Consider the following 15,509-nt stretch of genomic DNA (forward strand, 5'->3'; position numbering starts at 1 on the left):
AGCTTTATTTTTAAGTTTTATTATGACGAACAAAAGTACTTTTTCACCCTAAGCTTTTATCTGTTATCATCAAGATGGAATTTATGTTTCAAGCAAAAATCATTGGATCTGAAACACTTGGCATTGTATTTTCATGTGCAGAGATGATGAGTCTCACAAAGTTAAATGGAAACTGTAAGAGCAACCGGTACAAATGGCATTTGGTTCCTTTCTGGACTCTTGGCAGCTTGAGAGCTGGAAGGAAAAGTAGCATAAATTCATGGGGGAATGTGTAGGATTGATTGTTTCTTCTTGGTCTATAGCAAGCTCCCCTAATGGCTAATTTAACAGTTGTACATAAAGAACTTTTTTTCTGAGTATGGCCTCATGTAACAATTCTTTCAAAATACAGCTTTAAGTCCTGGAAAAGAAGATTTAACAGTGTCAACCCTTCTCTTTTGTGCTACAAAATTGTCACCAATTTCTGCAACTCTGATTTCAAAAGATGAGGTTTCTGAACATTTGTCCAGTCAAAATTGATCTCTGAGTTACAGATAGGGCTCAGTAAAAGAAAGCCAAATATCAACTTTCCTGCTGTAGGAGGAGTTAATGTAACTGATCAGAAGGATATGGATAAGTAGGGCAGCCCTTGTGAGAATTAAAAGGACAAAACAAAAAAAGTTGGAGGACTTTCCTACTTGAAATATCTGATAAAAAACTCAGCATATTTAGGAGGGTAACTGCATGATTGTGGTGTGAAGTTCAGACCAAATGGAATTGACTGACAGACAAGATCATCAACAGCTTGGATAATTTACTTAACCGATGACTTTGCAGTGAGGTCATGTTACAGATAAGAGTGCTTAATACAAACCAAGTAGAATACTTCCCAGGTAACATTTTGAAGAATGGTTTGGGATCTCTCAAGATGTAAGATAACATAAGAGATATACATGAGACAATTGTATGTGCAGAGAATATTACGTAATTTGGAGTGTTCTGAAAAGAATAAAAAAAATCAATATGATGGGAAAAAATGATAATCAAAAGAAGGATCATAAATTGTGAGAGAAAGTAGACTGGGGAAGCTCACTTTATTATTTTTTTTTCTCTCATTCTGGAAAACATTGCTTTGGATTGGGGGAGGAGCCTGGGTCTTTACAGATTAATTTGCTTACAGGTTTGCTTATTTTGCTTCTCTTGTATTTATCAACCAAATTATGGTAGTAACTACTAACACAAATTGTTTCATCACTAGTTCTCAAAAAATTAATCAAGTATGGACTGGCTCAAAAATGTTCATATCGTATTGATCCTTAGAACTCTTTGGGTCAAACAGGGTACTTTCCTCTGATTAAAGATTAGAGGAGAAACTCCCCCCTCTGAAAAAACCATGATATCTTTATTCTACAAAGGCTGCGAAGAACTGACTCATTGGAAAAGACCCTGATGCTGGGAAAGATTGAAGGTAGGAGGAGAAGGGGACGACAGAGGATGAGATGGTTGGATGGCATCACTGACTCAATGTACATGAGTCTGAGCAAGCTCTGGGAGTTGGTGATGGACAGGGAAGCCTGGCATGCTGCAGTCCATGGGGTCACAAAGAGTCAGACATGACTGAGCGACTGAACTGAACTGACAAAGGCTACTTGGCATTTGTTTCTGTGCCTAGTTTCGTGCTTTAATAATACAGAGTAAATATCTCATTGACTGAATAAATGATCTATGTGTGTAAGGAGACCCCAAGGCAGAAAAATAAAGGTGCTGAAAAGAGAAATCTAGGGAGCCTGGGCTCTAGTATCAGTTCTATAAATTCAATTAAAAAGAGGATTTATTTAGCTCTTTGTTCTGTGTAAGGGATCGTGGTAAGCATCAAGCTGCCGGCGAGAAATTCTACTTCTTAAGAGTCTAGCCTGGCCGCTGTTTGGTAATGTGCCTGCAGTGCAGTGTAACAGAGTGGTGAAGATTACAGCAAGCAGAGAAGAAAAATTGGCACATTTATAAATGATCGTTTTGTATCCACTTTAATTTCCAAAGTTATTTACCTAAGATTCTGCCTTTATTATCTGCCATTAGTGACTGGACATCTTCAAGTCTGCATTTCAGATAGGAAAGCAGGCCTCCCTCAAACTTTCACATGCTAACAACTGTAATTAAGGTAGAAGGCCTTATTTAAATAGTAATTAGCCTTCAGGACTTGAAGTGTAAACAGAATGCTAATTCATTTAGGTAGTTAATTGGTCTTCCGGGTTGGAGATCTTCACATGGCCTTCCTTTTCAGCGATGATGTATTTATCATCAACACACAGATAATGGGTTGACTCAGTGGGATAAAATTTTGCAAACTCTTGTTTGACTCTCAGAATTTTAGCTTTTAACACTCTGGTAGTGACGAATGCAAATGAGTTTGAAAACCCTGTGAAAACATCAAGTAGAATGCTATGGTAAAATCATTTGACATCATTTGACGTTTTCTTCATAATTACAGGGACCATATGGCTCAGTTAATTCATGTTATTCCATCTTAAGTACTGGTAAATCCCCTTTCAGATTCAGGAATATCTTGGCTTGGAGATAAATTGTGTGGTCATGCTAATCATGACTAAAAGAAGTCACAAAATTCAGTGATTACTGTAAATAAAGCTGTAGATAAGATTGGTTACATTTTCCAATGAATTCAGTGACAAACATTGAGAGCTTCCCTATCTGTTGCCATGAAGAAAAAATGGTTAACAATTGATGTTATTAATTTTAAAAAGTCATTTTTTTTTGAAAGGCTACTCCATCTGGAATTTTGTCATTGCCTTTACCAAGTTTCCTGGTCTACTGATAACTCTTGCTCAAACAACAACAAAAATCACTATATTTGATAACTTCATATCAGTGTTGTTATGGCTTCTCTGTCCTGTAGGTAAGTTGCATGGAAGGTGGGTTTGATGTTTCACTTTTCCAAATATGTTTTTTCTTCTTGGGCACTCCAGCTCATCACACCATACAACAGAAGCATAGGCCTTCTGTTAGCCGTCCTTCCAACACGTGCATTCAAGCAGACCTGTATAAATAGTACATATCACCAATTCAAACAGATAGTTCATGAATGCAGGGGCTGGCTGGCACTCAGGAGGCATCCACAGATACATATTAAGTGAATGGAGAAACACCAGCCACACCTTTGACTCCTGCTGGATGCCGAGTGGTAGGAAGAGGGAGAGAATAAAAGCTCTATATAATATCAGGTTAAGTTCTGCCCCCCAGGAGTTACCAGTCTCCAAGGGGAAGACATAAATGAATAATGCAATTGAAGGTAAGAATCACTAAGTGCCAAAGAATCTCTGTGAGTGGGAGCTAGAGGCCGCAGGGGCTGGGGTGTGGTGGGGGCGGTGCAGTGGGACTTGAGGGAGGAGAGGTAGATATTCGAATTTAGGATTTTCTCCCAATGCTGGGTTAACTCTGGCCTCAGACAGAGAGTCGCTGAAAGTAAAAGGGCCCTCTGTCAGTCGCTGAAACTGTGCACAGGCCTTTTTTTTTTTTTTTAAACAGTTGGCTAACAACTTTCCCTTCATGATTGATGACTAATTCATGAGCATTAGCTCCCTTTGCAAATCTGAGTATTACAATACAGCAGTATAGAACGTAAACGCTACTAGTTTTTTATGACTCAGTTTCGAAGTTGAAATATTGCAACAGCGTTAAAAGAGAAGTGAGTTACAAAGACTTGTGGTTGCCCAGGTGCGAAGAGGTGGAAGAGGAATAGATTGGGAGTTTGGGAAGGGAACTATAGACAACATCCTGGGATTAACCATAGTGGAAAAGAATATGAAAAAGAATGTACATACATGTATAACTGAATCACTTTCTGTACGGTAGAACCTGCGTGCATGTGCGTGCTCAGTAATGTCCGACTCTTTGCAACCCCAAGGACTGTACCCAGTGAGGCTCCTCTGTCCTTGGAATTTTTCAGGCAAGAATACTGGAGTGGGTTGCCATTTACTCCGCCAGGGAATCTTCCCCACCCAGGAATCGAACCACACTCTCCCGTGTCTCCTGTATTGGCGGACACGTTTTTTATCACGGCACCACGCAGCAGAAATTAACACATGTTAGATCAACCATACTTCAATAAATTTACAGAAGAGCAGTGAGTTAAATTGCCACAATGTCATTCAAGATATAAATAAAATAGTTTTCCCTAAAGAAATGTAAAAGGAGGAGGTCTGGATCGAAGAGCAATATTGACACAAAACACTTAAACACGCAGATCTCAACTTTAGTTTTTGACTTTATTATTTTTCATTGTGTTGCTGCTCACAGCCAGACAAATTGAACTGGTACTAAATAGGACCCTGGCCTCCCCCAAGCCCAATGGGCTTTCCAGGATGCACGCGCATCTACCGTGCGCCCTCTGAAAAGGAAAGTCGGCGGGGACCACTCGGGGTGAGCGAACGCAGGTTTCCAGGGCGAAAGTAACCGGAGTCGGCCGACCGGGGCGGCTCCGCCCCCTCCCACGAGTTTCGCCGGGTGTCCGGCCCCGCCCCCTCTTTTATTCCGCGCTCGCAGCCGGGAGCTGGAACTTTGTAACCCGAGCGCGCGGGCTCTGCGCTCCTCCCAGCCCCGGTGCGGCCCTCCCGGGAGGCGCAGGAGGTGGGACCTGCGGGCGAGAAGGCTCGGGACGCCGGCGCACGAGGATCGGGGACCCCGGAGAGCTCAGCCGCCCAGAGGAGGAGCTGGACGGGGAGCCGAGCGCTCGGTCCGGGAACAGGAGGCAGCGGTGCCGGCCTGGGGGCGCGGAGGGGCGGCGGAAAGGTCCTGCGCTCGCAACCGAGGCCGGGGGAATCTGGACTCCCTGCCCCGCGTCCCCGCAGCGGCCGTCGCCTAGGAGCGGCAGCTGTGTCTGGGGTCCCGGCGGCGGCGGCGGCCGCGGGGGACGAGGAGGAGGAGCTGCAGCTGGACGGTGGCGGCCGGAGGAGGAGCCGCGCCGCTGTCCCGTGCGCCGGGGAGCGGGCAGCGCCGCCCGGGCCGAGCCGCGCTGGGATGCCCCGCTGACGGCGGCGGCCATGCACCCTTGACAGGGCGCTCGGGCGCGGGGACCGGCCGCGGGGCGCGCCCTCCCGGGAGGGGGCAACAGGCGCGGGCAGTAGGACTTCACCGCCGACTCCAGCCCCGCTGGGTGCCCGGCCCTCTACCATGGAACCCGTGACCAAGTGGAGCCCCAAACAAGTGGTGGACTGGACTAGAGGTGAGCGAGTCTGGGGTTCCCCGGCGTCTCCAGCCGGGGGATCGGGCCGGCGGGGAGCTGGGATCGGGGAGGGGTTGCTCAGCCCCTGCTGCAGGCGAGAAGCTTTGAGAGCTCAGCGCGGTGAGCCTGCAAACTTCTTCTCTGCGCCCGTGTCTCTGGTGTCCGCTTTCGGGGGTGCGGGTTATGGCCAGCCGAGGGGAGCCTTATCTTTAAACCCCGGGGGGGGGGGTACGGGTGGCCTCTGAATGGAGGATGAGGGTTGGGGGCGCGGATGTCGGGCCGGGGCGCCCGCCTTGCCCTGCCCGGGTGCGGAGCCCGGCGGCCCGGCCGCCCACCGGGAGCGCAGAGGCACAAGGCGCCTTTGTGTGGGTGACCCCCCTCGGACCTCGTAAAAACGCCGCCTACCCAGAGCAGTTCGCCGCGTGAAGAGGCGGTTGGACAGGTACGGGGAGACTCCGGCGGCCCGGCGAGCCTCTCTGTTTTTGTTGGAGAAGGAGACCGGGCAGCACCCGCGCCAGCTCTGAGGCATTCGCGCCGGCGAGAAGCCTGGAGCCAGACTCCCCGGGACTCGATGACTTTTGCTCCGGGAAGGCGCCAGTACCCCCGCTGGCGCCGCAGTCTTAGGCCACATTTAAACTCTGGGAAGAAGTCTGCTTGGAACCATTATCCTGAGTTACGCCGTCTTTGGGGATGAGGACAGGCCGGGGTGGTGGACCGAGCCTGCGGACTTGGACTCTGAGCTGTCACTCTTCCTGTTAAGTACCTCCCACGATTTCGAAGCAAAAGTGATAGAGGTTCCTCAAGCCTCTCTGAACCCTGTCTAGAGAACGGGTCCGCCAAGAACAACCCGTGTTATCGTGGGTTCCGCACCCCCCGCCCAGCTCAGTATCTCTCTGTGTGAAGTTACTATTTTGTTTTCTTTCTTCTATCTGCTCTTTCAGGTGAGGAATGGTGTCCTTTCTCAATAATAATAACTAGAATTGGGTAGCGCTTTACAGTTGGCTAAGAGCTCTTCTCTGTTATTGCCCTTGGTCATCCGTAAGCCCGAGAGGTAGGTAACGCGGGTAAGATCAGGTCATCTTTCTAACTGTCTCACCCATGGCTGCAGCATCTCCAACGCCGGTCATCTCTGCTTCTCATTTCTCCCGCCTGCCGAGTACACACAGACCATGCGCAATGGGGTGTCCCAGACGTGTGGGAGATGTGGGGTGTCAGCGGGCGGAATGTCTGACCATTCATTCTGGGAGAAGGGACAGGATACACTCTCTCCTGAGAAGAGGTTTGTCCAGGGACCAAAATTTGGGGGGCTCTTACTTAAAACGAAGATGAAACACCAAATACTTCTATGTGGAGTAACGTATAACTAACAATGTCTGTGCTTAATATAAAACATAAAATCTGTAGAGACCCAGATGCTGTTTTGAAATGGGGTGTGTTCCCCCATCCAAGATACTACTAGGTCCCTTGTCTAGTGACTTGCCTGGTCTGAGTTGGTTGGTCTATTTTACCATCGTGTCCATCAGGGAAGCGACCTGAAAAATTGATGACATCAGTTTTTGATCTGGAGAGCTGCTCTGTCTAATATGGTAGCCAGTAATCACTCATGGGCCTTGGGCTCTTGACATATGGCTGGTCCGAATTGGCCTGTGCTGTAAGTGTGAAATATACACTAGGGTGAAAAATAGCATATAAGCTATCTCATTACTGGTTTTTTTTTATGCTCATTACATGTCGAAATGATAATATTTTGACATTGGGGGTAAATAAAGTTTATTATTAAAGTTAATTTCACCTGTGTATTTTTACCTTCTGAAAGGTGGCTCCTGAAAAATGTAAAGTTACACAAGCGGCTGACTTGTACAGCTCCCATTATATTTCCGTGGATAGTATTGTGCCAGAGTGAAAGAAAGGGTTAAACTTACCAGTCTTTGGCTTTCCTGAGCAGTTGCCCGCCTACCTGATAATGTACAACCAGAAAAGCGGTAACAGGCACACAGGGGGATTTTGGAGTGAGGTCTTCACACCCTCATTTCTGTCTTTTTTTTTTTTGGTCCCTTTTGGGATTGGGAGAGAAGTGTAAATTCACAATCGGTTATGCTTGTTTAGCATTTAAAAGGCAGAGCAGATTAAACTGCTTTTGGGATCCTGCTGCTTTGACATTGTAACTTAGTTGAGACTGCTTTCACTGAGGGAAAGTTTCCTATTGGCCTGCAAGAGAAGTTATGGGTGGTTCAGTATTCAGTGTCTTGATTTCTGGAGCATTGGGTACTGATTAGGGTACATACCTGTGGCTACTACTTGGCACCTTTGTACAAAATGCTTGTGCCCTTAGGTGCAGCCCCATAGAATGACCCGGATGCTTTCCGTGTTAGAATCTAGAAAAGATAGAAAGGGCAAGTGTGTAGCTAAGTCTTAGATAAGAGGCTACATTCTCCCAAATTGCGTGACACATTACTTGAATATTTCTCAAGAGTCATGGTGTGAAAGTATTGACTTTTTAATGAACTGTTGGCTTATGCAAACTTGTTTGCTTATAGGACTATTTTTAGCTGTCTTTGTTAACCTTTCTACCCAACCCCCATTTTATAAATACATCCTACTGATAAGCAGCTCTTCATGTAGACTTTACCACTCTTGGCATCGCATGAGTGTGGCAGTGGTGATGGTGAGCACTGGAGAAAGCCTTAGATTTAAAACTGTCTAAATCCAACCACAATCTATAGCTTGCTTTCTTGCTGATGTTATTAGGCAGATGCATACATTAGGAAAAAGGTTGATGTCTACAGAATGAAGTAATTCATCTGGTTTTTATTATTGTTACTATTTTTATTTGTTAATCACTAGCACTACCACCACCAGTGTTGCAATATTAGTAGTGAAGTGAAATGAAATGAAAGTGTTAGTCGCTCAGTCGTGTCTGACTCTTTGTGAGCCCATGGACCGTAGTCCGCCAGCCTCCTCTGTCCATGGAGTTCTCCAGGCAAGAATATTGAAGTGGGTTACCATTCCCTTCTCCAGGGGATCTTCCCAACCCAGGGTTTGAACCTGGGTCTTCCGCATTGCAGGCAGATTCCTTACCTTCTTAGCCGCCAGGGAAACTACCAGAATTTTAGTAGATCCTCAGTGAGTGTTAGCGCAGGTCTAAGCGTTGTACATGTGTTAGCTCCCTTAAATACGTAAGCACCCTTTGAGGCAGGAACTGTTGTTTCCATTTTGCAACTGAGAACATCGAGGCACAGGAAAGTTAAGTGCCTTGACCATTGGCACACAGCTGAGAAGTGTTTGACCACAGATGGTTTGGCTTTGTTTTCTTCCATCTTCTCATGAGGTTCTTCCCAGGGTCACCCCTAGAGGACTGTCAGCATCTTTACCACACTGATGAGGAGACCATCAGAAGCCCACCGTGAGTTCTCTTTTATATGTTAGTGCGGGAGACTCAGCTGCTGTGTGTCTTATTCTCCCTATTCTGTATGTGTCAGGAAAGTTATTTGTACGTCATATCACTTCATCATTTCATGGCATCATGCCTTCCAGATGATTTGGTAAAGGATTTTGCAAAGCAAATGAGCTTTTACAACATGTATCAGGCAAAAAAAAGGTCAGCTGTGTGTAACAGAAAACCCAGTTTTTGGTGGACTAACGAAATGAGTTTTGGTTTTTTTCTTGTCAAAGAAGTCTGGGGGTAGGGAGTTTAGGACTTCATGGGGGCTTCATGGTGCCGTCCGGATCCCAGGCTCTTTGTCATCCTGGTTCCAGTTAGCTGGTTCTTCTTCCTTTAGCCTCTAGGGTCACTGAAAAAGGAAGGTCCTTTTCTTTTGGCAGCTGTAGGTCTACCATTTGGCCATGGGTCAAGAACTCTTTGCTTTATTCCAATTTCTTGCCAGTTCTATCTCCTGGACTCCAGCCATAGAGTTTTCTTAATCATAATAGTAGAAAAACATTCATTGAAGCATTTATGATATATCAGACAGTGGGCCATGTACTTCATTTAGGCTTCCTCATTTCATCCTCAGAAAACCCAGAGAGGTGTAGGAACCATTATTAGCCCACGGTAAAGACAAAGAAACTAAAGCAGAGAGATGCAGTGTTTGGCCCCATGCTGATAGGCAGTGATGCTCTAAACACCTTTCTCTGCTCCATTATTTCATTACTTCTGTGGCTTATACCAGGTATTGGAGCGTAGGGATGAGAGTAGGGGCTGTGGAATCAGATTCCTGGTGTCTCCTCTGCCGGTTCGAGCTTATGTAAGCTCTTCTATTACTACTCCTTGTTTTATTGCTTCTTCTCCTCTTTGATCCTATAGCTCCAGGACATGAATTGTTCTCTCTGAGCAGCCTTCTGTCAAAAGGTTGATTCTTACCATTCAGGGATACCAGTCGGTGTCGTGGAGATTTCTCTGCCAAGCACGCAGGGAACCCGGGGTGGGACTTGTAGCTGGTCAAGAAGGTTCTTGTTTCCTGCCCCTTTCCCCCCTGGCTTTTTCTACATTGATATTTTATTAAATTCTTTACATTTTATACTCATAACCATACTGTTGCATCCTATGTGCACAGTAAATTCTAGGTGTAGCTAAAGCTTAGTTAAGAAGAGTAAACTTAAAAATATTACAAAAAAAGCATATGGAAGACTATTAATTCATCTTAGGCAAATTTCTTTTAAAAATACTAAAATGCAGAAATAATAAAAAGTGATGAGACGCACATAGATGCCCAACAAGGATATGGAAAGATGCTCAGCATCACTAATCAGGGGAAGATTCTTGGTTTGCCGTGTGATAATAGGGGCTTCTCACCAATGTCATGAGCCCTCTTTGGGAAATAAGTTCCAACCGTATTTTCTCGACTCTTTTCTTGCAGTAACTGGACTTCCAGTGACCATGGTGTTAGGACTGGCTCTTGCTTTGGACTGTGGACCCCTGTCTGGCGCCTAGTCCAAGACTCGTGGCACCTGCATCACCCGGGAGCTTGTTAGAGATGCAGAAGCTACAAGCCTGCTGACTCAGAATCTGCATTTTAACAAGAGGCCCTGGTGATCCACATGCTCATTGCGGCTGGAGAGCTCTGTTCTAGCAGCCACTGCAAACGCGTTTTCTTCCTTCGCTGGCAGGTCCCGCTGTCTGATCGGACTTGGGCTCCATCTGTTTTATTTAAGTTCCCCAGGGATGACACTTAACTTCAGGGTGCTTGACTTGGCCACTAATTAAAGCAGAAAAGCAATCTTAGGGTGTGTTTATGTTTATAAGTGCCACCTAGCAACAGCATCAGGTTCTTCTCTGCAAACTGAATGAGACATTTCTCTTGAGCCTTCTTCCATATTTCGTGGGACGGGAAGCATTCTCATAACAACATTTTTTTTTTTAAAGATAAGTAGTAGGAAGGGCGTCAGGGAGTGGCCGTGGGTTTGTGTGGTTGAAGTGTGCTTTTAAGATCCTCAGGTGGACTCGGGGGGATGAGATGGCCTTTTGGCCAATCACTGGGCCATACCATCTGTGATTGCACCAGGTTCACCAAACTTAGATGATTTTGAAGGGAGAATTCTTTGTTGCTGGAAAATGACACTGAATGTCATTTCAGGGCAGGTCTCAAAGTTTGGAAGCACATCGAGACCGGGTGTCTGAGCTCTCTGTTGGTGGAGATTGTTCAGGCCGCCCCTGCACACTGCCCTTTTGCGTTCACATCATTGCGGAAAGCTGTGGGCGCGTCTCTTTTCTGTCTCGCTGCTTCTGTGTCACCACCTCAATGTTTGTTCATTTCTAGCCTGTTGTGTTCCAGCTCTGGGACATCCGTGTTTTCACCTCCTTTTCCTCTTTGCACTTGTTTCGTGAGGTTTCTGGGGTTTTCACCCCTGGCTTAGCTATTGCTGCTGCTGCTGAGTCGCTTCAGTCGTGTCCGACTCTGTGCGACCCCATCAACGGCAGCCCACCAGGCTCCTCTGTCCCTGGGATTCTCCAGGCAAGAATGTTGGAGTGGGTTGCCATTTCCTTCTCCAATGCATGCATGCATGCTAAGTCACTTCAGTCATGTCTGTGCGACCCCGTGGACCGCAGCCCACCAGGCTCCTCTGTCCACGGGATTCTCTAGGCAAGAATACTGGAGTGGGTTGCCACTTCCTTCTCCAGGCTTAGCTATTAGCTAGGCTTTAAAGCATGTTTTATTTACCCGAGCTCTTCTGACATTTTCACAAGCCCCAGAGGGGCACAGTGAAGGTATCCCTCTACCATAAATGAGGAGAGAGGCTTCGGACATGAAATGAGTTGTCCCAGCTCAGAAGGCCAGACCCCGCAGACTTCTTGTTCTTTTGTTCTGTGCAGCCCCAGTGCCTCCTCTGGCCAAGATGGTGCTTTTCATTCTCTCCATCAACAAGTGATGGGAGGGGCAGCTTCAAAGAACTTTTGACTTTTGTATTTCCTGAGGATCGCTTCAGGGTTTCCACTCATGGGATACATTCCTTTTCTTTCTCTTTCCTTCTTTCTTTTTTTATTTCACAGCTTGAGTAGAACCCTACATATTTTGGGCCTGACCTTTTAGCATTTGAGACACTTCTTGCCAGTTACTTATTTTTCTTGTGGTTTGTTGACTGTGTTGTATTGTTTCAGAATGCAGCTCCATAATGGAATGAATCATTTCACTTTTTGACTCTCTTAATCTGATTTTTATTTTATTTTATTTTGAGTGTCATATGGTAGGTTTTTTTTTGTCTGTTACAATTAACATTTCTATTTGAGGGAACCGCATCCATCCATCCATATATACCTTTAACTTTCTTCAACAGCACCTGCGATTTTTATGGCTTCATTTCCTGCTTGCCTTTGATTCCTCACAGCTTTTTCATTGTAACTGCTATGGGAGAGATCAGGCCTGGTGAATCATATGCATGGTTTGGAATAAAATCGATCTGGATTCAGATTCTGTATGGGACAGTAACTGATTTGAAAACTTGGGTAAGTATCTTATCTTCCCAAAGCTTGCCTGAGTTTTCTCATCTGTGAAATGGGATTGCTAATTAACTCACAGTGTTTTTGTTAGAATTAAAAGAGGTAACGTAAAGAAACCATTTTGCATAATGTATGGCATAAACGTGTTCATAAACTTGTTATTGATTAACTTAAAATGACTCCAAGTTAATATGTACTGTAATTGGGTTATTATTGCTTAAATATTTTATTCTGTTGCGACTGATCATCATCTTTCACATTTACTAATGTTTTATGACAGTTCCATCCTCCTCTGTGTTGATAGATAGGTGGTGAGTTAACTTTCTTCTCTGCCTTCTCCTCGTTATTTCCTTGGGACTTCTCTCTCACTTCCTTTGGGGACCTTGTGTGTCCTTTAGGGGGCTTCTCATGTGGCTTAGTGGTAAAGAATCTTACCTGCCAATGCAGGGATACAGGAGGCGCGGGTTCGATCCCTGGGTCAGGAAGATCCCTGGTCAGGAAGATCCCTTGGAGGAGGAAGTGGCAACCCACTCCAGTATTCTTGTTTGGAAAATCTCGTGGAGAGATGAGCCTGGGGTCTACAATCCAAGGGGTTGCAAAGAGTTGGTCACGACTGAACAATTGAGCACGTGTCCTGTAGGAAGGTGGTTCCATGGAAAGGTTTAGTTGTGGCTCTCTTGGAGAGAGCTCAGGAAGAACACTTTCCTTGATGTCAAATTCCATGCTGAGTAAAAAGAGAATTTCGTTCATTCAATAACTGATTGCTGCTGCTGCTGCTAAGTTGCTTCAGTCGTGTCTGCTAGGGACCTACTAAGTTCCAAGCATTGTGGAATTTAGCACCTCCTGTTCCAGGTGCTGGAGATCCATCTGTGTTTTAGGTGCAGGGGTCCAGCTGGGTGCCCACTTTAATGGGGTAGAAGTAGAGATGACAAACAATAGCAAAACCCCCACCAAAGCAAAGCAGATGAACAAGAAAATATCCAGTCGTGATCAGTGCCGAGAGGAGTTTGAAGCAGAGAGGTGAAAGAGCATGACTAATTGGGAGGCTTCTTTGGATGGTGTCTTCCTCTGAGAAGATGATAGTTGGGTATGAAAGGCAAAAAGGAACCAGTCACTGGAAAATTAGGGGGAGGGCCATTGTAGGCGGAGGAACAGTCAGTACAAAGGCCCTGAGGTTAGGAGCCTTTGAGGAGCGGAAGCGCATGGTGGAGTCATGAAGAGCAAGGATGGGGGGCTGTGCTGGATGGGGTTGGGGTGAGAGAGAAACACAGCGGTCAGATCATGGAGGCTCTTACACATCTTAGGCTTTTGCGATATTTTCTAGTTACGGTCGAAGGCTGGGGAGTGACTTGATTTGATCTGGATTCTCGAGGCAGAAATGAGTTTAGGGAGCCCCGCTGGAAGGCACTGCGATATTCTGGAGATGACAGTGTTACTATCTTGGTTGAAGGTATTGATGACTCCAGCATCTGAGAAGCCAAGTTCTAGGTACAGTTGGTTCACTGGTAACATCACATCTGGATAATTTAAGAATTATCTTTGAAACTGGGATGTAGATTCTTTTTTGTTTTTTTTGCTTTCTCTGCCAGGGTTAAGAGCTCCCCGTCCTCTCCCCTCATCCTGATTACTCGCTTGTCATTTAAAAGGGAGGGTGCAACCCTTCTTTCTGCGTTCACATGCTTTGTTCACGTCATTGTTCTCCTCTGGCACATTTTGCTGGGAGCTACAGTTTCTGAGGCTGTTTATTCATCTATGAATAGGGTTTTTGTGAAAGTGGACTTAGCCTAGTTTGTTTTCTTTGACATCAAATGACTGATTGAACAGTTTCTAACCTGGGATCAGGAGGGCAGAGGCAGTTGTGTTTACTAGAGCAAAACAGTTCCTTAGAATTCAGTAGGTTGTAAAAATCAGAAAGCTTTTTGTATGAAAACTTGAAAATAGTTGAGTCAAAGGAAGCTGGTCAATAGATCTAATGGAAAATATTTTGCTCCACTAAAAGACTATCATAATTTTACTTTAGAAAATTGAGTCACCATATTTTTGATTGAGCAGATGGTATTTTGAGAAATTTTCAACAGGTGAGAGTTGAACACATTAAAAAAAGAAAACCGCAATGCATCACTTATCAACAGGGAAGGAGTGAGTGGGAGAGAATTGAAGGTCGGTAGGGCTTCCCTGGTAGCTCAGACAGTAAAGCGTCTGCCTACAATGCGGGAGACCCCGGTTCGATCCCTGTGTTGGGAAGATCCCCTGGAAAAGGAAACAGCAACCCACTCCAGTATTCATGCCTGGAAAATCACATGGACCAAGGAGCCTGGTGGGGGTCGCAAAGAGTCGGACACGACTGAGTGACTTTACTTACTTCACTTCACTTCAGGTTTGTACTGGGGCTTCCCTGGCAGCCCAGCTGATAAAGAATCCTCCCACAATGCAGGAGACCCCAGTTCAATTCCTGGGCCCGGAAGATCTCCTGGACAAGGGATAGGCTACCCACTCCAGTATTCATGGGTTTCCCTGGTGGCTTAGATGGTAAAAAATGTAATGCGGGAGACCCAGGTTTGATCCCTGGGTTGGGAAGATCCTCTGGAGAAGGGCACAGCAACCCACTCCAGTATTCTTGCCTGGAGAATCCCATGGACAGAGGAGCCTGGCGGGCTATGGTCCGTAGCATCGCAATGAGTTGGACCCGACTGAAGCGACTTAGCACAGCAGCACAGATTTATATTGGAATAACCTAGAAGCTTTACCTCACACACCTGATGTCAGCCCCACCCCTTTAAGGAGAGTATCTCTCAGGCTTTTAGAGGAAACCCCCCTGTGTCATCAGACAGAAAAGGCGGTGAGCATGACCATATGAATCATGCCTTCCTGAGGAAGACCTTTTAGTGAAAGGAAGTATTCTATTTCCTATTTTCAGAGATTTGCAGCGGAGGGGAAATTCATAAGTTTGGGGTTTAGGAGTGGATGTGTGCGTACGTGAGTGAGTGTGTGCTTATGTGTTTCTAACTTTAACCTATGTTAATTGAACAGACTTTTGTGTTCTCAGAGTAATTTTATATTACCATGTCTTGGAGAGAAGCAAGCCAAAAGTCTACCTGGAATATGACCTTTGAAACAGAAAAACTGGCTTACTGTGTGGAGTGGGACCAGACTTCATGAAGCACCATTGATATTGTCAGCACCGTCTTCGCATGGATTCCAACTGGAGTCTTAAACTCGCTGTGGGCAGGTGATACACCTGTCAGTAGCGTTTATGAAAACGACTGCCTCTACACTAAAAGCTAAAATTGTTGGTAATAAGTATTAAATAAAAAACACAAATAATCCTTGCTGATAAGACATCCAGAGGCAGATGGTATG

General features: G+C 45.6%; 1 protein-coding gene across 3 annotated transcripts in view; it reads left to right on the plus strand.

Moving 5' to 3' along the window:
* Positions 1-5,131: 5,131 nt before the first annotated feature.
* Positions 5,132-15,509, plus strand: part of CNKSR3 (CNKSR family member 3) — a 108,168-nt gene continuing 97,790 nt past the window's right edge. For all 3 annotated transcript variants that reach the window (XR_002310862.2, XM_020878001.2, XM_070461399.1), the window contains exon 1: positions 5,132-5,215. Coding sequence is in view for 2 of the 3 variants with exons in the window: in XM_020878001.2 (XP_020733660.1) it covers positions 5,164-5,215 (52 nt within the window). In the remaining variant the exon portion in view is untranslated. The remainder of the gene's footprint in view (positions 5,216-15,509) is intronic.

The sequence above is a fragment of the Odocoileus virginianus genome, chromosome 34 (assembly GCF_023699985.2).
Source record: "Odocoileus virginianus isolate 20LAN1187 ecotype Illinois chromosome 34, Ovbor_1.2, whole genome shotgun sequence".
Lineage (NCBI taxonomy): Eukaryota > Metazoa > Chordata > Mammalia > Artiodactyla > Cervidae > Odocoileus > Odocoileus virginianus.